This window comes from Dendrobates tinctorius, unplaced genomic scaffold (assembly GCF_039654945.1).
Source record: "Dendrobates tinctorius isolate UK_male_01 unplaced genomic scaffold, ASM3965494v1 ptg000095l, whole genome shotgun sequence".
In the NCBI taxonomy this organism is placed as follows: domain Eukaryota; kingdom Metazoa; phylum Chordata; class Amphibia; order Anura; family Dendrobatidae; genus Dendrobates; species Dendrobates tinctorius.
The window spans coordinates 844,048-866,546 of record NW_027361763.1 but is presented as its reverse complement, the minus strand read 5'-3'; the positions used below and the strand labels follow the sequence as shown (position 1 = coordinate 866,546).

Here is a 22,499-nt window from a genome sequence, read left to right as displayed (position 1 = left end):
TAACATAAGGCACCGGTTCCAGATTTGAGTTGGGAAGCTGACATGGTGTTGGTAGGTCAAGCTCATTATTACGCAGCCGCCGACCCATAATGGAGGAATTGAAGACTCTGGAGTCTCCAGTTCTTCCATTGGCCCCAATATCTACAATTATAAACCTGTAGTGAGTGTCAACCAAAGTCAACAATACCACAGAAAAATATTGTTTATAATTATAGAATTGGGACCCTGAGTTCAGCGTCTTACGCAAACGGATGTGCTTCCCATCTAGGGCTCCAATACATTGTGGAAACTGGCACGTGTCCTCAAATCCACGGGAGATACGCAACCAGTCAGGCATTTTGGGCTCCGGCATTACCACATGATGGAGTCTGGTCCAGATTTCGGAGCATGTAGACCATACAATGCCAGAGATTGTGGATTTCCCAATTAAAAATTCTAAATGCAGACCAGCATATGAGAGGCCAGTTGAAAGGAACCTAAAAAAAAGGACAAAAAACAACATTGAGTACACAGCCCAACAAACAACAGATACAGTTTATAAAACATTTAAAGTTGAGGAAGTCTATAGTAGGCATGATGAACATTACATTACATGCCATGGCTTGGTTCCGTAAGCCACAAGCATAAAATTTGTTTTGTTAAATGTTTTCAACATCATTTAAGATTACAGGGCAATACAAAATAAGAATCAAGGTGTGTTACATAAATATGCAGCTTCACACATCATCAACATATTGGTTTGAGACATACCGTAAGGTGAGGAGTAGACGCTCCTCTGCAGAAATAGCTTTGCGCATCCTCGTGTTCTGAAACGTGATCCCAGGGCGCACAATCTCCAGCAAAATATCAAAGGTAGCAAGGCTCATCTGACAATATTGATAGAACTTCTCTGGATGACTACGCAGAGATGTATAGAGATGGTGGAAATGGCCTTTAGATATCCTTCGGAGCAAAAGGGGATGGACCCACATTCGCCTACGCCTCCTCGGATCCACAATCACAGGGTATTGCTCACCAAAACGTCGGGATAAAACCCAATAGAAAAGAACACGCTCAGTGGTGTTAAAAGTCAGCCTGTCTGTCATGTTTAGCACAAAGCAGAGCTAACCAAATTCAAGCAGTGACTGTATGTCAAAGGTAGCAGTCTCACACCTGTTGGAGAGGCCATAAATATAGGGTGGGAAGATTTTTTCAATGGGTTTCAGGCCTCAAAACCGTTATTTGTCAATTTTGGAATGATCAGATAAAAAAATCGGCAGACGGATGTGAAACGGATCCTTACATGCGATTAAAATCGCATCAATGTAGAAAAATCGCATCAAAAACGGATCACTGGTTAAGATACCTTTGTGCGATTTCGTACCGTTAAAATGGGACCGATTTTTTTAATGGTTGTGTGTGACTCCAGCCTAAAAGTAAAAATATGATAAAAAAAACTTTTAAAACACAATATTGGAGTATGTTAAAACAAAATTGATGTAAACGAAAAATATTGATTTAATTGCATTTTAAAGAAAAACTTCCGAGATTTTGTTTATTCCATTCGGTTTGAGGGTATTTAGTCTATATATCCAGAAAATCTCTTTTCTGTTCAATTGAACGCTGTTTAACCCCTTAACGACCAAGCCATTTTGTAGGTTAAGGACCAGGCCTTAATTTTGAAATCGGACCACTGTCACTTTATGTGATTATAACTCTGGAACGCTTCAACGTATCCTGATGATTCTGAGAATGTTTTTTCGTGACATATTGCACTTCATGTTAGTGGTAAAATTTCTTCGCTATGACTTGCGTTTATTTATGAAAAAAATGGAAATATGGCGAAAATTTTTAAAATTTTGCAATTTTCAAACTTAATTTTTATGCCCTTAAATCAGAGTCATATGTCACAAAAAATAGTTAATAAATAACATTTCCCTCATGTCTACTTTACATCAGCACAAATTTGGAACCAAAATTTTTTTTTCTTAGGAAGTTATAAGGGTTAGAAGTTGACCAGCGATTTCTCATTTTTCCAACAAAATTTACAAACCCATTTTTTTTAGGGACCACCTCACATTTGAAGTGAGTTTGGAGGGTCAATATAACAGAAAATACCCAAAAGTGACACCATTCTAAAAACTGCACCCCTCAAGGTGTTCAAAACCACATTCAAGAAGTTTATTAACTGTTTAGGTACTTCAAAAGAATTGAAGTAATGTGGAAGGAAAAAAGGAACATTTAACTTTTTTCCCAAAATTTTTTATTTTGTCAAGGGTATCAGGAGAAAATGATCCACAATATTTGTTGTGCAATTTCTCCTGAGTAAACCGATACCCCATGTGTGGAGGGAGAGCACTCTTTAGGCGCACGGCAGTGCTCAGAAGGGAAGGAGCATCATTTGAGATTTTGAATGTCAAATTGGCTGGAATCGAGAGCGGACGCCATGTCGCGTTTGGAGAGCCCCTGATGTGCCTAAACAGTGGAAACCCCTCATAAGTGACCCCATTTTGGAAACTAGACCCACCAAGGAACTTATCTAAATGTGTGTTGAGCACTTTGAACCCCCAAGGGCTACACAGAAGGTTATAACGTAGAGCCGTAAAATTAAAAAATCATATTTTTTCCACAAAAATGATCTTCAATGAGCTATAATTTTTCCATATTTCGGCCAACAGGGTCACGTGCAGGCTTGATGTTTGCGGGAAGAGCTGACATTTTTATTGGTACCATTTTCGGGCACATAACGTTTTTTGATCGCTTTCTATTCTGATTTTTCTGTTCATTTTTTGAATGAACAAAAACCAGCAATTTAGGAAGGCTTCCCCCCCCTCCGTTCTGCATGTGGTAAAATTAGTATGGCAGCTTTATTCTTTGGGTCACTACGATTACAGCGATACCACATTTATATCTTTTTTTATGTTTTGGTGTTTTTTACACGATAAAAACTTTTATAGAAAAAATATTTTTGCATCGCTTTATTCTGCGAGCTATAACTTTTTTATTTTATTGCTGATGATGCTGTATGGTGGCTTGTTTTTTGCGGGACAAGATGACGTTTTCAGCGGTACCATGTTTATTTATATGCGTCTTTTTGATCGCGTGTTATTGCACTTTTTCCAAGCGGTATGATGATACTGCTTGGAAAAAGTATAATTTGCTCCTTTTTTGTGTTTTTTTTTAACGGCGTTCACTGAACGGGTTAACTAGGGTGATACTTTTATACATGGGATTTTTACGGACGTGGTGATACCAAACGTGTATTTTTTTTGTTGGTTTTATTTTTTTACATAAAAATGTGTAATTTTTAGGGGATTTTTTAGGGAATTTTTTATATTATTTTTTAATAATTTTTTTACATATTTTTTTTTTAAAATGTTTGTTTTTTTACCTTGTCCCTTTATGGGACTTTCACTTTCGGTATAATACATTACAATGCTCCAGCATTGTAATGCATTATACCAATGCTGAGAGCTGCTGACACCATGCTGTGAACATGATCTCACCAGCTCTCTGTAGGTAAATGACCCTGAGGTTGTCATGACACCTCCGGGTCATCATGGCACAGGTCGGGCCCCGCGATTACATCGCAGGGACGCCGACCTGAGGCAGAGGGAGCCCCTTACCCTCTGCCTCCTCCTCTGAACACTGCGATCACGCTCGATCGCAGCAGTGAGGGGGTTAACAGCCAGGGGCAGTGGGGGCCCCGCTCCTAGCTGTCAATGCAGGACGCTCAGCCACTGCAGTGCTGGGCTCCTACACTGATCAGACAAGGAGAAGCTCAAATTTCAGCTTCTCTTGCTGATCACTGCTGTGTTTGGTCTGACAGATTGACCAACCAATCACAGCGCTGTGGGTGCAGGGACGGAGTGCAAGGATCCCTGCCCCCCTTCCTGTGCTTCTCAGCTGTCATAGACAGCTATCGGCACTGAACTGAAACTCCGTGTTTACACGCAGTAACAGTTCAAAGGCAGGACGTGCAGAGTCCGTCATGGTGCTGAAGGTTTCCTCCTGCCATGACGGATTGTGCACGTCCATAGACATTAAGGGGTTAATGGCACTGAGAAATAAGTGTATAGCGCCCCGAGAGTCGGAAATTCTCCGGGGTCTCAGCTACTGGCTACTGGGAGAATAACGGCGACCTTAAAAAAAGTCTGATTTCCCATTTAATTAAGACTTGGGGTTCCCCATTCCTCCCCCCAGGTACCTCCATTGTCCCTGTTCCCTCCTGTACCCTCCTGTATCCTCCAGTGAAGTCCCCCAGGCTTGTGGCATCTTCTTCCAGAAAGAAAATGGCGGGCGCATTAACAGTGCGCCCGCCAAGATCTGCCGGCCGGCACTCTGCAACCATAGGAAATTTTTCCTATTGGTAAATTTTGATCACTGTGATAGACTCTATCACAGTGATCAAAATAAAAAAATAGTAAATCAAACCCCCCTTTATCATCCGCTTAGTTAGGTAAAAATAATACAGTATAACAAAAAAAATGTATTTATTTCCTTTAAGGTTTGGGTTGGGGCTAGAGCTAGGATTAGGATTGGGCTAGGGTTAGGGTTGCGGTTAAGGTTATGGTTAGGGATGGGATTATGGATAGGGGTGTGTTGGGGTTACGGTTTGACTTAGAATTGGGAAGTTCCACTGTTTAAGTACGTTAGAGGGTCTCCAAAAGCGACATGGCGCACCCATTGATTTCAGCAAATTTTGTGGTCAAACAATCAAACGGTGCTCCCTCCCTTCTGAGCCCTGCCATGCACCCAAACAGTGGCTTTTCCCCACATATGGGGTATTGACATACTCAGGAGAAATTGCACATTTTCTCCTGATACCCTTGAGAAAATAAAAAATTTGGTTCCAAATTAAATTTTTTTGTGAAAAAAGTAAAATGTTCATTTTTTTCTTGCCACATTGCTTTAGTTCTCGTGAAGCACCTGAAGGGTTAATAAACTTCTTGAATGTGGTTTTGCGCACCTTGAGGGGTGAAGTTTTCAGAATGGTGTAACTTTGGGGTATTTTCTGTTATATTGAATCCCCCAAACTAACTTCAAATGTGAGGTGGTCTTTAAAGAAATGGTTTTGTAAATTTTGTTGGGAAAATGAGAAATCGCTGGTCAACTTTTAACCATTATAACGTTCTAACAAAAAAAAAATCATGTTTCCAAAATTGTGCTGATGTAAAGATGACATGTGGGAAATGTTATTTATTAGCTATTTTGTGTGACACCACTCTCTGATTTAAGGGTACAAAAATTCAAAGTTGGAAAATTGCAAAATTTTCAAAATTATTGTCAAATTTCCATTTTTTTTTCATAAATAAACGCAAGTCATATCAAAGAAATTTTACCACTAACATGAAGTAGTAATGCACGAGCAAGCATGGTGTCCTGCTCCCCGGAGACCCCTCTCTTTATAGATTTTGCTTGAAAAAGGCATATTTATGCCGAAATGTTGCGGAAGTATATCTTTATCCACAAGAGTCCCTTTATGTATTTTGTTTTTTTGCCTCTAACTTTCTTATGAATAATACATTTTCTGTCTGAGTACAGAAGTTTTCTGCTTTTTTTTATACTTTTTTCTTCAAAGCACCAACAACATTTTCAGTGAGCAGCCCTTAACCTCTTATATGAAGTGCTATATGTCACAAAAAATAATTCTCAGAATCAGAAGGATACGCTGAAGCGTCCAGAGTTATGACTTCATAAAGTGACAGTGGTCAGAATTGTAAAAGTTGACTTGGTCATTAAGGGATTAAAACTGATTAATAAGTTATAATTACCCCAAAATAGTGCGATTAAAAAACACAGCATTTCCCAGAGAAGTGAAGCCTGTAGAGCTGCACCACTACGTACATATGTGAAATGTGCTGACAGATTCTTTATAGAATAAAATTCTTGGACTTATGTGCGCTGCTAGAAAGAATATCAAATCCAGGTTACGTAGATAGATTAACCTTTTATTTCCCAACGCGTTTCGAAGTCCATAACACTTCTTCCTCAGGGGATGACATATATGAGTAGATAGAGCTGTCTCTAGTTTTATACATCCACAGTTTGAAAATTGGTGCCAATGGTAACATGTGATACAGCGCAAAAGTCAAAGTTCAAACAGATCAAATATCATGAGAATATCATAAAGATTTATCTTTAGTTGATAAAATCAATTGTTCCTTTATTTATTTCACAGAAAAAGATATTAAAAAGCAGAAAAAAGGAAAAAAAATGGTAAAAATATAAAAAGCGAACTCACGCCACAGAAAAAGCAAGGAGAAGGAACCACAGTCCAACGCCCATACCGTCACACCAGACAAGAAGATGTCTTGGAGGAGGAAAGGAAAAAAAGAGTGATTGAAGAAATGTATATAAAACATGAATAAAATACAAATGGCAAATATATTTATAAAATACTTATAAAATTCTTTGTAAATAAATGAATTAATCTTTTTATAAGAAAAGTATGTGTCTGTCAATTCATTTATTTCCTCGGACATCGGAAATAACAAATAGCGCTTGGTGAAGTAACAGGACCCACAGAGAACTGATTCAGCATTCACATGAGAGACCAAGATCGCTTCCCGCATTCGGCAGGAAAAAAAGAAATGGAGCAATTGATATTCTCAACCCCAATGTTGACACTTTAAGAAGGATTTGACAACAATGAAGACTGATCACACATCTTGACAAATACACACAATGAAATCAATACACATTTTGTTAATAAAAATTTAAAAAGAAAGTACATTATGTAAAATAAAAAAGTCGCACCTGAAAAATTACAGTAAAAGTAAAAATATGATAAAAAAAACTTTTAAAACACAATATTGGAATATGTTAAAAAAAAAATGTTGTAAACGAAAAATATTGATTAAATTGCGTTTTAAAGAAAAACTTCCGAGATTTCGTTTAATCCATTCGGTTTGAGGGTATTTAGTCTATAAATCCAGAAAATCTATTTTCTGTTCAATTGAACGCTGTTTAATGGCACTGAGAAATAAGTGTATAGCGCCCCCAGAGTCGGAAATTCTACGGGGTCTCAGCTACTGGCTACTGGGGGAATAACGGCGACCTTAAAAAAGTCTGATTTCCCATTTAATTAAGACTTGGGGTTCCCCATTCCTCCCCCCAGGTACTTCCATTGTCCCTGTTCCCTCCTGTACCCTCCTGTATCCTCCAGTGAAGTCCCCCAGGCCTGTGGCATCTTCTTCCAGGAAGAAAATGGCGGGCGCATTAACAGTGCGCCCGCCAAGATCTGCCGGCCGTCACGCTGCAACCATAGGAAATTTTTCCTGTTGGTAAATTTTGATCACTGTGATAGACTCTATCACAGTGATCAAAATAAAAAAATAGTAAATCAAACCCCCTTTATCATCCGCTTAGTTAGGTAAAAATAATACAGTATAACAAAAAAATAAATTTATATCCTTTAAGGTTTGGGTTGGGGCTAGAGATAGGGTTAGGATTGGTCTAGGGTTAGGGTTGTGGTTAAGGTTATGGTTAGGGATGGGATTATGGATAGGGGTGTGTTGGGGTTAAGGTTGGACTTAGAATTGGGGAGTTTCACTGTTTAAGTACGTTAGAGGGTCTCCAAAAGCGACATGGCGCACCCATTGATTTCAGCAAATTTTGTGCTCAAACAATCAAACGGTGCTCCCTCCCTTCTGAGCCCTGCCATGCACCCAAACAGTGGCTTTTCCCCACATATGGGGTATTGACATACTCAGGAGAAATTGCACAACAAACTTTGTGGTCCATTTTCTCCTGATACCCTTGAGAAAAAAAAAAATTTGGTTCCAAATGAAATTTTTTTGTGAAAAAAGTAAAATGTTCATTTTTTTCTTGCCACATTGCTTTAGTTCTCGTGAAGCACCTGAAGGGTTAATAAACTTCTTGAATGTGGTTTTGCGCACCTTGAGGGGTGAAGTTTTCAGAATGGTGTAACTTTGGGGTATTTTCTGTTATATTGACTCCCCCAAACTCACTTCAAATGTGAGGTGGTCCTTAAAGAAATGGTTTTGTAAATTTTGTTGGGAAAATAAGAAATCACTGGTCAACTTTTAACCTTTATAACGTTCTAACAAAAAAAATCATGTTTCCAAAATTGTGCTGATGTAAAGATGACATGTGGGAAATGTTATTTATTAGCTATTTTGTGTGACACCACTCTCTGATTTAAGGGTACAAAAGATCAAAGTTGGAAAATTGCAAAATTTTCAAAATTATTGTCAAATTTCCATTTTTTTTCCATAAATAAACGCAAGTCATATCAAAGAAATTTTACCACTAACATGAAGTAGTAATGCACAAGCAAGCATGGAGTCCTGCTCCCCGGAAACCCCTCGCTTTACAGATTTTGCTTGAAAAAGGCATATTTATGCCGCAATGCTGCGGAAGTATATCTGTATCCACAAGAGTCCCTTTATGTATTTTTGTCTTTTTGCCTCTAACTTTCTTATGAATAATACATTTTCTGTCTGAGTACAGAAGTTTTCTGCTTTTTTTTATACTTTTTTCTTCAAACACCAACAACATTTCCCGTGAGCAGCCCTTAACCTCTTATATGAAGTACTATATGTCACGAAAAAAAATTCTCTGAATCAGTGGGATCCGTTGAAGCGTCCAGAGCAATAACTTCATAAAGTGACAGTGGTCAGAATTGTAAAAGTTGACTTGGTCATTAAGGGATTAAAACTGATTAATAAGTTATAATTACCCCAAAATAATGCGATTAAAAAACACAGCATTTCCCAGAGAAGTGAAGCCCCTCATACAGTTACATCACAGGAGAAAATTTAAATTTCTGACTTGTAAGGAAAACATTTACGAGGTTGCAGGTTATGACGCCCCACAATACCGCGACCCTGATGGCTGCGGAGTGCTAGTAGTCGTTATATAGAAAATCCTGTAAACAGCGACTGATAATCCCTCCGTTATCATTCTAGGAATATATTTTAAGTTTTCTTTAAATAGAAGCAAAAATATAACTTACGAAAAAGGCTAAAATGGAGAAAAAATTTCTGTAAGGTTTATATGCAAAGCGAAGAATAACGATAATAACCTGAGACCACAATGTACAAGAAATGAGTCTTTACACATAATACAAGCGACATTAATTCTCCTCTAGGAGGAGACGCCGCCGAGCTCCGGTCTCTATTACACACCAGTAACCGTCACATTATAACCACAGAATTTACATGTCCCCAGTATTTCCATACACAGTCTCTGGGGGTCTCCTGTGTCCCCCGTCACTCTCTATATAGATCTCATTGTACAGATTGTCTCATCTTATAGTTTCTCTCTGACGCTCCAGACACATCAGGATGGTTTCTCGCAGTTATCTGCTGGCTGTGATCTTCATCTCTATTCAGGGTGAGAGATTCGGATCCTTCCATGATTGTGTGTAGAGAAATCTCTACAGTGGATCCATCATCAGATCAGGATTTCTAGGAAGATCCCGACATATATCAGTAATGAATCTGTCTCTTCTAATCCTCAGGATCCTGTGGAGAGATTGTGATGACCCAGACTCCAGATTATATCTCTGTGTCCCCCGGAGATACAGTCACCATCTCATGTACGGCCAGTGCTGGTATAAGCAACTATTTAAACTGGTACCAACAGAAATCAGGAGAACGACCAAAGCTTCTTATCTATAGAGCAACCACCCGATATACAGGAGTCCCAGACCGGTTCACTGGATCTGGATCTGGAACTGCTTTCACTCTTACAGTCCGAGGAGCCACAGAGGACGATGCAGCAGATTATTACTGTCAGCAGTATCAAAGCGCTCCTCTCACACAGTGATACAGAGCCGTACAAAAACCTCCTCCTCATCCCCCATGATGTCGCTGTATTACAATGTTGTGTAGAGGAAGGTGTAGAGAATTAGCAGAGCGCTCAGTGATGATTTCTGTCTTCTCTTCTTCCTCTGGGAATAGATTCTTTCTGTACAGATCATTGTATAAACCAGTCAGGTATAAACCAGCGCTGACATAATGATTACAGACTATAGGAACATCTGCACCGGAGGAGAAACTCTGAATGTGGCCGGAGAGCGGAGCGAGCTGATGAGAAACAGCTTCTCCTACTTTACACTCAGTGATTTTATGATATAAAAGTAATAATCACAAATCAGAATCTCTACATTTGCTGTTGCTGTAATCGCGCTGATCCACAGAATGAAGATGACGCTTTATTGTGCAGCATGTGAACAGCGTCCAACTACAAACATCAGGAAACATGAGAATTGTTCCTGTTTTTACTGAACTTTCTATCCTAAATATATAACAGAGCAATATAAGGAGAGAGCGATGAGACGTCTGTAACTGGGATTAATACTCTTTATATGGGGACTGAGAATGTGAGAACGTGCGGCGTCTCCATAGACGGATGAGTGAGATGTAAGTGATGGAGGAATCCCCCAATCATCACATGAAGGGGGAACCCATCACCTCCTGGGCGTGTGAGTGATGGGCAGAGAGAGCTGGGGGGATTCCATACATATGTGACCCCACTATTGTAGGTTATGGGAGGCTCATAATGGCCAGGTCACACAGCCGTATAGGGAGCCTGTCAGCAGGTTGGTACATATGTAGATAGTGGTACGGCAGTAGAGGAGCCTAACCCCCAATAATGATATCTTTTTTTAGAGATCCATTGTGCCAGTCATGGGAAATCAACTTTTAGAATATTTTTTGTAGTTTTTAACCCCTTTCTGACATGAGACGTACTATACCGTCCATGGGACCCAGGCCCCTATGCCCATGGACGGGATAGTACGTCTACCGCGATCAGCGGCGCCCACGTGGTGAGCGCCGCTAATCGTGGCCGGGTGTCAGCTAATTATCATAGCTGACACCCGGCACAATTTGTCAGGGGCGGTCACGGACCGCCCCGACACGTTAACCCCTTGCACACAGTGATCAAACATGATCGCGGTGTACCGGGGGTTAAAGGGAAGCATCGGCAGGGAGGGGGCTCCCTCCGTGCTTCCCTGAGCCCCCCACGGCAGCGCAATGTGCAGCACTGCTGCGGGGGTCTCTTTCCCTACAGGCCCCCTAATCCAAGATGGCGACGGGGGCCTTCGGGGGCCTGTAGGGAGCTGACTTCCTCACTGCCTGCAAAGCGCAGGCAAGGAGGAAACCTGCACACTGCCTGTGACAGATTGCTGATCTGTCACAGTGATCTGTGATGTGACAGATCAGCGATCTGTCACAGGACAGTGATGTCCCACCTGGGACTATGTAATAAAGTAAAAAAAAAAAAAAGTGTTAAAATAATTTTTAAAAAATCGCCAAATAAATTAGAAAAAAAAAATATTCCCCAATAAATTCATATTTTGGAAATAAAAAAAACAATAAAAGTACACATATTAGGTATTGCCGTGTCCGTTACGACCTGCCCTATAAAACTGTCCCATTAGTTAACCCCTTTAGTGAACCCCTTAAAAAATAAAAATAAAAAACAAAGCAAAAAATAATGATTTATTATTAGAGTTGAGCGAAACGGGTCAAAAAATTTCAAAAGTCGCCGACTTTTGGCAAAGTCGGGTTTCATGAAACGAAACCCGACCCTAGGATGAGGTCGGCCACGAGGTCGGCGACTTACGCGCCAAAGTCGCGTTTCAAAAGTTTGTTTTGCGCTCTTTTTCAGCCAATCAGGATCCACGGACACTGTGGGCAACGTGATGACATAGGCAGGGGTCACCACCATCTTTCAGAAGGGCATGCAAGTGATTGGCTTGCTTTGGTGGGTGTCACAGGGGGTATAAAAGGGCGTGCACGCCAACCGCCATCTTACTTCTGCCGATCTCAGTATAGGGAGAGGTTGCTGCTGATTCTGTAGGGAGAGCCTTAGGCAGGGAAGAAGACAAAAAACCTGCTTCTGCTGCTAGCGATTTGGCCTGCACAACACACCAGTCACTGTGTGTGAAGTGCAAGGGGAGGCTATATAGTGGTGTATCAGTGGTGTTGGTTGTTGGGCTGCCTTCTAAGGCTTCCTGACATTCCCGCATTGCTGTTTACCCACTGCTCCGCAAACTGCTTTTTTAAAAGCAATCCCAATTTTTTTTTTTTGTCTTGCTGAGAAGAAAAAAAAACTGCTTCTGCTGCTAGCGATTTGGCCTGTACAACACACCAGTCACTGTGTGTGCAGTGCAAGGGGAGGCTATATAGTAGTGTATCAGTGGTGTTGGTTATTGGGCTGCCTTCTAAGGCTTCCTGACATTCCTGCATTGCTGTTTACCCACTGCTCCGCAAACTGCTTTTTTAAAAGCAATCCCAATCTGCACCGGAGGAGAAACTCTGAATGTGGCCGGACAGCGGAGCGAGCTGATGAGAAACAGCTTCTCCTACTTTTCGCTCAGTGATTTTATGATATAAAAGTAATAATCACAAATCAGAATCTCTACATTTGCTGTTGCTGTAACCGCGCTGATCCACAGATTGAAGATGACGCTTTATTGTGCAGCATGTGAACAGCGTCCAACTACAAACATCAGGAAACATGAGAATTGTTCCTGTTTTTACTGAACTTTCTATCCTAAATATATAACGCAGCAATATAAGGAGAGAACGATGAGACGTCTGTAACTGGGATTAATACTCGTTATATGGGGACTGAGAATGTGAGAACGTGCGGCGTCTCCATAGACACATGAGTGTGATGTAAGTAATGGAGGAATCCCCCAATCATCACATGAAGGGGGACCCATCACCTCCTGGGCGTGTGAGTGATGGGCAAAGAGAGCTGGGGGGATTGTGCCGTACATATGTGACCCCACTATTGTAGGTTGTGGGAGACCCATAATGGCCAGGTCACACAGCCGTATAGGGAGCCTGTCAGCAGGTTGGTACATATGTAGATAGTGGTACGGCAGGAGAGGAGTCTAACCCCCAATAATGATATCTTTTTTTAGAGATCCATTGTGCCAGTCATGGGAAATCAACTTCTAGAATATTTTTTGTAGTTTTTAATGCAGCCAAAATATTAGACGTTTCGGCCTTAAACGGCCTTCATCAGTAGCTACTGCAAGTAAAAGGATGATCACGTCCAGAGTGATGATTTGACGTAAATGCTTGGTCATTTTAAATGGAAGTAGCTGTGCATGTGGCGCTGGGCATGGAGCATATATTGCACTTATACCTATGTGGGTAGGGGTGCCAGCGTGCAGTCATCAGTGACGCGGTGTCCACTAGGTGACCTACTTGTGCACCTTCTGAAGTAATGCATACGGTGTTTTTCCTCTAGTCATGGGAATTCAAGCATGGAAGCAATATGCAAATCAGGGAGGAAGTTAATTGGGGCGTGGAAAAAGAATTCTGAGTGCAGTAACACGCTCCCAATGCTCTTCCCCCCTGATTTGCATATGGCCTCTGCACTAGATCTCTCCTGACTGGCACATCGGATCTCTGCATAAAAGTTTCATTGTTATTGGGGTAAGAGAGCCTGTAGAGCTGTACCACTACGTCCATATATGAAATGTGCTGATAGATTCCTTTATAGAATAAAATTCTTGGACTTATGTGCGCTGCTAGAGAGAATATCAAATCCAGGTTACGTAGATAGATTAACCTTTTATTTCCCAACGCGTTTCGAAGTCCATAACACTTCTTCCTCAGGGGATGACATATATGAGTAGATAGAGCTGTCGCTAGTTTTATACATCCACAGTTTGAAAATTGGCGCCAATGGTAACATGTGATACAGCGCAAAAGTCAAAGTTCAAACAGATCAAATATCGTGAGAATATCATAATGATTTATCTTTAGTTGATAAAATCAATTGTTCCTTTATTTATTTCACAGAAAAATATATTAAAAAGCAGAAAAAAGGAAAAAAATGGTAAAAATATGAAAAGCGAACTCACGCCGCAGAAAAAGCAAGGAGAAGGAACCACAGTCCAACGCCCATACCGTCACACCAGACAAGAAGATGTCTTGGAGGAGGAAAGGAAAAAAAGGGGGATTGAAGATATGTATATAAAACATGAATAAAATACAAATGGCAAATATATTTATAAAATACTTATAAAATTCTTTGTAAATAAATGAATTAATCTTTTTATAAGAAATGTATGTGTCTGTCAATTCATTTATTTCCTCGGACATCGGAAATAACAAATAGCGCTTGGTGAAGGAACAGGACCCACAGAGAACTGATTCAGCATTCACATGAGAGACCAAGATCGCTTCCCGCATTCAGCAGGAAAAGAAGAAAAAAAGAAATGGAGCAATTGATATTCTCAACCCCAATGTTGACACTTTTAAGAAGGATTTGACAACAATGAAGACTGATCACACATCTTGACAAATACACACAATGAAATCAATACACAACATTTTGTTAATAAAAATGTAAAAAGAAAGTACATTATGTATAATAAAAATGTCGCACCTGAAAAATTACAGTAAGGCCGGGGTCACACTAGCGATTAAAACAGACGAATGCAATGCGATAAAAAATCGCATTGCATTCATCCCAATGTTATTCTATGGGGCAGCTCACATCATGTGATTTTTTATCGCATCCGATCCTCTGACCGAGACAATCGCAGCATGCTGCGATTGTCACCAATTTTCGGATCGGATTCGACAATGCAAGTCTATGGGGGCGAGAAAAAATCGCATGGAAAACGCACCACACGTGTGACTTGCGATTAAATCGCAAGACTTCTCCTGGACAACAGGAAAGAACAGGAGGCATGGCCAGGAAGCTTGGGTATGCAAATTTCTCTTGCAGCATAAAAAAAACCAGGAAGAACGCCTCCACGGAGTCCACCATCATGTCCACGCCAGTGAATGTGGAAATGCTGATAGTTCTGGTCCAGGAGAGGCCAGAACTATGGGACCAGAAAGATCCCCACTATGCTGACCGCAGACGTAGGGAGGCAGCGTGGACCAGAATCTGTGGCCAGATGTTTCCTGGATGTGCGGCAAGACCACGTGTGGAGCAGGACCAAATTAGTAAGTGAAAAAATGTGTACCCATAATCAAATCCCCAAATCTAATCTGCTCAATGTAAGGCCCAATAAGTGTCGTCATGGCTCAGATATCAGTAATTAATTACTTCGCCTTTTTTTTCCCCCATATTAACAACATCTACATTCCAACTCCCTGACTGGTGGCACCATGAAGATTTTGTTGTTACAAAATTTGAATTATTTAGATAATTGTTCTGCCTCCAAATGCAGCAATCTTGTTTTTTTTTGGGCCCGTATCTTAGCCACTATATAACTAGTGTTTTAGTAATAAAAACCTCATAAATGTTCGCATTATTACCACAGGATTATTTAAATTTTGGTAGCAATTATGTTGTTTCAAAGGTCCTTTGTAGTAGGCCTCAACCTTTTTTTTTTTTTGGTATTGGTGTGGACTCATCAGGAAGATAAATCATATCATTTGTAAAATGTGTGCCTAAGCATAGATTAACCCTTGATACCATAGCCAAATGTGTGTTGAAACAAAATCCTGTGTTTTTGTTCACATTGTAGTGACTGATGTGACAAGGCGTTGGCGCAGCTGCATGGACACATATAGGAGGGAGAGACAGTTGAGGTCCCGTAATGGAGCGGCCGGAACCACCAAGAGGAAATACCTCTATTACGACCACCTACATTTCCTGGCTCCTGTGATGGAGCTGAGACCGTAAGTACATGGTTTAATGTAGTACTTTGTATATTCTGTATGCACAATTTACTTGATGTTATTTTTCCCATTGTAGCACCGAGTCAAACCTCACAGAGAGGGAGATGGGTTCCGACTCTGAGGTGATGAATGATCCTGAGTCGGATGTTGCTGCAGGCTCCGGCCCATCTGCAGGACTACCGAGAGCAACACCACCACCAGAAGCAGTTTGCCAGCCATCACAGCCTGGTGACCGGGGCAACAATAGCAGCCCCACCATGCCACTGGAGACCTCGCCACAGCCTTCTGCCCTACCCCGACGAGGCAGGCGCAGGAGAGAAGGAGCAGCTTTGGGAACAAGGATGCAGGTTGGCCGAGGGGTATTGGACTACTTGTCGACAGCTGCTCATGATGATGGAGAGGAGGCTTATGGGCGCTGTCTGGCACAGTATTTGAGGGCAATTCCCCGTGGGTACAGGCTGCTTACGAGAGAGGCTCTCCAAATTGTTTTGGATGCCAGCACACGACCCAATAATCCCCGCAGTGTCTTTCAGTTTCTTGAAAGGTGGCAGCTGTCAGATGAGAATCAGATTGATAGGCTGGTTGGACTTGATGTGACAAGTCAACCACCCTTGGAACCTGCTCCTCCTCCTCCACGGGTCCCAACACCTCCGCCTCAGCCTGCACACATCCCGAATGTGGCTCTACAGGTCCAATATATGGGCCAGGGCGCACATGCCCAATATGGCCACTTTAACTTACCCAATGTTGGTGGTTGGCCACAACATGGATACGTTAGACATGGACATATTGGGGGATATGGGCAATTTGGGCAGCCCTACCAGGACTACCCACAACAATATGCCAATTACCCCTACCAAAACCAACAAATTGATCCTGGTAGGATGCAACAGATGCCACAGCCAGCTGCCAGTGCACAGGGGGACAGAGATGTGGGCCAGCAACCAAGGCCAAATGTACAAATAGGCCCCCACCTTCACCACCCCCAACCTACCATCACTTGTAGGTTTTCCTTTTTACCTTGTTGATAGTTTTTGTGTATTCTACATCATGTTTTATTTTTTGCTTGTAATGTTTAATACTAATGTGCTGATAACATTAGGCCATAGGCCAGTACTATGGTTATTTGGTACGGCAATAAGCCAAAAAAACCAAGTAATAAACTTGTTAACATTCACTATGTGTGTCTGTTCATGCACGTACATGTTTGGTAATGTGTTAGATAGATATAGTAACAAGTACTGGTTAAAAAATTTACACAAAAAGGTGAAGCAAACAATCTTTATAAGAACACAACACTACCAAACCACTACATAGATAAGGCATCATCTTGCCATGGAGTTGCACCCTGAGGTGTTAGGAAATAATTTGTTAACACATCACGTACTTTGAGTCCGGAAATTGGACGACGGGGTGGGTAGGCCTAGACACATTAGCAGAGTCCACTTCAGCATCATCATATGAGGGGCAGTCATGTATTCTTGTGAAGTTATGTAGGACAACACAGGCTTTAATAACTTCGTTGACATTAGCTTCACTCAACTGAATTGCGGACTGTAGGACCCTCCATTTGGCCGTAAGAATGCCAAAGGCACACTCCACCAGTCGCCGAGCACGTGATAGGCGATAGTTAAATATTCTACGCCGGTGGTCAAGGGTTCGTCGTGGATATGGCCTCATGACATGTCTGCTCAATGGGAAAGCCTCATCTGCTACAATAACATAAGGCACCGGTTCCAGATTTGAGTTGGGAAGCTGACGTGGTGTTGGTAGGTCAAGCTCATTATTACGCAGCCGCCGACCCATAATGGAGGAATTGAAGACTCTGGAGTCTCCAGTTCTTCCATTGGCCCCAATATCTACAATTATAAACCTGTAGTGAGTGTCAACCAAAGTCAACAATACCACAGAAAAATATTGTTTATAATTATAGAATTGGGACCCTGAGTTCAGCGTCTTACGCAAACGGATGTGCTTCCCATCTAGGGCTCCAATACATTGTGGAAACTGGCACGTGTCCTCAAATCCACGGGAGATACGCAACCAGTCAGGCATTTTGGGCTCCGGCATTACCACATGATGGAGTCTGGTCCAGATTTCGGAGCATGTAGACCATACAATGCCAGAGATTGTGGATTTCCCAATTAAAAATTCTAAATGCAGACCAGCATATGAGAGGCCAGTTGAAAGGAACCTAAAAAAAAGGACAAAAAACAACATTGAGTACACAGCCCAACAAACAACAGATACAGTTTATAAAACATTTAAAGTTGAGGAAGTCTATAGTAGGCATGATGAACATTACATTACATGCCATGGCTTGGTTCCGTAAGCCACAAGCATAAAATTTGTTTTGTTAAATGTTTTCAACATCATTTAAGATTACAGGGCAATACAAAATAAGAATCAAGGTGTGTTACATAAATATGCAGCTTCACACATCATCAACATATTGGTTTGAGACATACCGTAAGGTGAGGAGTAGACGCTCCTCTGCAGAAATAGCTTTGCGCATCCTCGTGTTCTGAAACGTGATCCCAGGGCGCACAATCTCCAGCAAAATATCAAAGGTAGCAAGGCTCATCTGACAATATTGATAGAACTTCTCCGGATGACTACGCAGAGATGTATAGAGACGGTGGAAATGGCCTTTAGATATCCTTCGGAGCAAAAGGGGATGGACCCACATTCGCCTACGCCTCCTCGGATCCACAATCACAGGGTATTGCTCACCAAAACGTCGGGATAAAACCCAATAGAAAAGAACACGCTCAGTGGTGTTAAAAGTCAGCCTGTCTGTCATGTTTAGCACAAAGCACAGCTAACCAAATTCAAGCAGTGACTGTATGTCAAAGGTAGCAGCCTCACACCTGTTGGAGAGGCCATAAATATAGGGCGGGAAGATTTTTTCAATGGGTTTCAGGCCTCAAAACCGTTATTTGTCAATTTTGGAATGATCAGATAAAAAAAATCGGCAGACGGATGTGAAACGGATCCTTACATGCGATTAAAATCGCATCAATGTAGAAAAATCGCATCAAAAACGGATCACTGGTTAAGATACCTTTGTGTGATTTCGTACCGTTAAAATGGGACCGATTTTTTAATGGTTGTGTGTGACTCCAGCCTAAAAGTAAAAATATGATAAAAAAAAACTTTTAAAACACAATATTGGAGTATGTTAAAACAAAATTGATGTAAACGAAAAATATTGATTTAATTGCGTTTTAAAGAAAAACTTCCGAGATTTCGTTTATTCCATTCGGTTTGAGGGTATTTAGTCTATATATCCAGAAAATCTCTTTTCTGTTCAATTGAACGCTGTTTAACCCCTTAACGACCAAGCCATTTTGTAGGTTAAAGTCCAGGCCTTAATTTTGAAATCGGACCACTGTGGTTATAACTCTGGAACGCTTCAACGTATCCTGATGATTCTGAGAATGTTTTTTCGTGACATATTGCACTTCATGATAGTGGTAAAATTTCTTCGCTATGACTTGCGTTTATTTATGAAAAAAATGGAAATATGGCGAAAATTTTTTAAATTTTGCAATTTTCAAACTTTTAATTTTTATGCCCTTAAATCAGAGTCATATGTCACAAAAAATAATTAATAAATAACATTTCCCTCATGTCTACTTTACATCAGCACAAATTTGGAGCCAACATTTTTTTTTCTTAGGAAGTTATAAGGGTTAGAAGTTGACCAGCGATTTCTCATTTTTCCAACAAAATTTACAAACCCATTTTTTTTAGGGACCACCTCACATTTGAAGTGAGTTTGGGGGGTCAATATAACAGAAAATACCCAAAAGTGACACCATTCTAAAAACTGCACCCCTCAAGGTGTTCAAAACCACATTCAAGAAGTTTATTAACCGTTTAGGTACTTCAAAAGAATTGAAGCAATGTGGAAGGAAAAAAGGAACATTTAACTTTTTTCCCAAAATTTTTTATTTTGTCAAGGGTATCAGGAGAAAATGATCCACAATATTTGTTGTGCAATTTCTCCTGAGTACACCGAAACCCCATGTGTGGAGGAAGAGCACTCTTTAGGCGCACGGCAGTGCTCAGAAGGGAAGGAGCATCATTTGAGATTTTGAATGTCAAATTGGCTGGAATCGAGAGCGGACGCCATGTCGCGTTTGGAGAGCCACTGATGTGCCTAAACAGTGGAAACCCCTCATAAGTGACCCCATTTTGGAAACTAGACCCCCCAAGGAACTTATCTAAATGTGTGTTGAGCACTTTGAACCCCCAAGGGCTACACAGAAGGTTATAACGTAGAGCCGTAAAATTAAAAAATCATATTTTTTCCACATGATCTTCAATGAGCTATAATATTTCCATATTTCGGCCAACAGGGTCACGTGCAGGCTTGATGTTTGCGGGAAGAGCTGACATTTTTATTGGTACCATTTTCGGGCACATAACGTTTTTTGATCGCTTTCTATTCTGATTTTTCTGTTCATTTTTTGAATGAACAAAAACCAGCAATTTAGGAAGGCTTCCCCCCCTCCTTTCTGCATGTGGTAAAATTAGTATGGCAGCTTTATTCTTTGGGTCACTACGATTACAGCGATACCACATTTATATCGTTTTTTTATGTTTTGGTGTTTTATACACTATAAAAACTTTTATAGAAAAAATATTTTTGCATCGCTTTATTCTGCGAGCTATAACTTTTTTATTTTATTGCTGATGATGCTGTATTGTGGCTTGTTTTTTGCGGGACAAGATGACGTTTTCAGCGGTACCATGTTTATTTATATGCGTCTTTTTGATCGCGTGTTATTGCACTTTTTCCAAGCGGTATGATGATACTGCTTGGAAAAAGTATAATTTGCTCCTTTTTTGTGTTTTTTTTTTAACGGCGTTCACTGAACGGGTTAACTAGGGTGATACTTTTATACATGGGATTTTTACGGACGTGGTGATACCAAACGTGTATTTTTTTTGTTGGTTTTATTTTTTTACATAAAAATGTGTAATTTTTAGGGGATTTTTTAGGGAATTTTTTATATTATTTTTTAATAATTTTTTTACATATTTTTTTTAAAAATGTTTGTTTTTTTACCTTGTCCCTTTATGGGACTTTCACTTTCGGTATAATACATTACAATGCTCCAGCATTGTAATGCATTATACCAATGCTGAGAGCTGCTGACACCATGCTGTGAGCATGATCTCACCAGCTCTCTGTAGGTAAATGACCCTGAGGTTGTCATGACACCTCCGGGTCATCATGGCACAGGTCAGGCCCCGCGATTACATCGCAGGGACGCCGACCTGAGGCAGAGGGAGCCCCTTACCCTCTGCCTCCTCCTCTGAACACTGCGATCACGCTCGATCGCAGCAGTGAGGGGGTTAACAGCCAGGGGCAGTGGGGGCCCCCCGCTCCTAGCTGTCAATGCAGGACGCTCAGCCACTGCAGTGCTGGGCTCCTACACTGATCAGACAAGGAGAAGCTCAAATTTCAGCTTCTCTTGCTGATCACTGCTGTGTTTGGTCTGACAGATTGACCAACCAATCACAGCGCTGTGGGTGCAGGGACGGAGTGCAAGGATCCCTGCCCCCCTTCCTGTGCTTCTCAGCTGTCATAGACAGCTATCGGCACTGAACTGAAACTCCGTGTTTACACGCAGTAACAGTTCAAAGGCAGGACGTGCAGAGTCCGTCATGGTGCTGAAGGTTTCCTCCTGCCATGACGGATTGTGCACGTCCATAGACATTAAGGGGTTAATGGCACTGAGAAATAAGTGTATAGTGCCCCCAGAGTCGGAAATTCTCCGGGGTCTCAGCTACTGGCTACTGGGGGAATAACGGCGACCTTAAAAAAAGTCTGATTTCCCATTTAATTAAGACTTGGGGTTCCCCATTCCTCCCCCCAGGTACCTCCTTTGTCCCTGTACCCTCCTGTACCCTCCTGTACCCTCCTGTATCCTCCAGTGAAGTCCCCCAGGCTTGTGGCATCTTCTTCCAGAAAAAAAATGGCGGGCGCATTAACAGTGCGCCCGCCAAGATCTGCCGGCCGGCACTCTGCAACCATAGGAAATTTTTCCTATTGGTAAATTTTGATCACTGTGATAGACTCTATCACAGTGATCAAAATAAAAAAATAGTAAATCAATCCCCCCTTTATCATCCGCTTAGTTAGGTAAAAATAATACAGTATAACAAAAAAAATGTATTTATTTCCTTTAAGGTTTGGGTTGGGGCTAGAGCTAGGGTTAGGATTGGGCTAGGGTTAGGGTTGCGGTTAAGGTTATGGTTAGGGATGGGATTATGGATAGGGGTGTGTTGGGGTTAAGGTTTGACTTAGAATTGGGAAGTTCCACTGTTTAAGTACGTTAGAGGGTCTCCAAAAGCGACATGGCGCACCCATTGATTTCAGCAAATTTTGTGGTCAAACAATCAAACGGTGCTCCCTCCCTTCTGAGCCCTGCCATGCACCCAAACAGTGGCTTTTCCCCACATATGGGGTATTGACATACTCAGGAGAAATTGCACAACAAACTTTGTGGTCCATTTTCTCCTGATACCCTTGAGAAAATAAAAAATTTGGTTCCAAATTAAATTTTTTTGTGAAAAAAGTAAAATGTTCATTTTTTTCTTGCCACATTGCTTTAGTTTTCGTGAAGCACCTGAAGGGTTAATAAACTTCTTGAATGTGGTTTTGCGCACCTTGAGGGGTGAAGTTTTCAGAATGGTGTAACTTTGGGGTATTTTCTGTTATATTGACTCCCCCAAACTCACTTCAAATGTGAGGTGGTCCTTAAAGAAATGGTTTTGTGAATTTTGTTGGAAAAATGAGAAATCGCTGGTCAACTTTTAACCCTTATAACGTTCTAACAAAAAAAAATCATGTTTCCAAAATTGTGCTGA

General features: G+C 41.1%; 1 gene segment (V, D, J or C); it reads left to right on the top strand.

Moving 5' to 3' along the window:
- The first annotated feature begins 9,290 nt into the window (after positions 1 to 9,290).
- On the top strand, positions 9,291 to 9,774 carry LOC141098830 (immunoglobulin kappa variable 3-15-like). The segment is given in 2 exon segments: positions 9,291 to 9,339; positions 9,467 to 9,774. Coding segments are annotated over 2 exon segments (357 nt in total).
- The last annotated feature ends 12,725 nt before the right edge of the window (positions 9,775 to 22,499 follow it).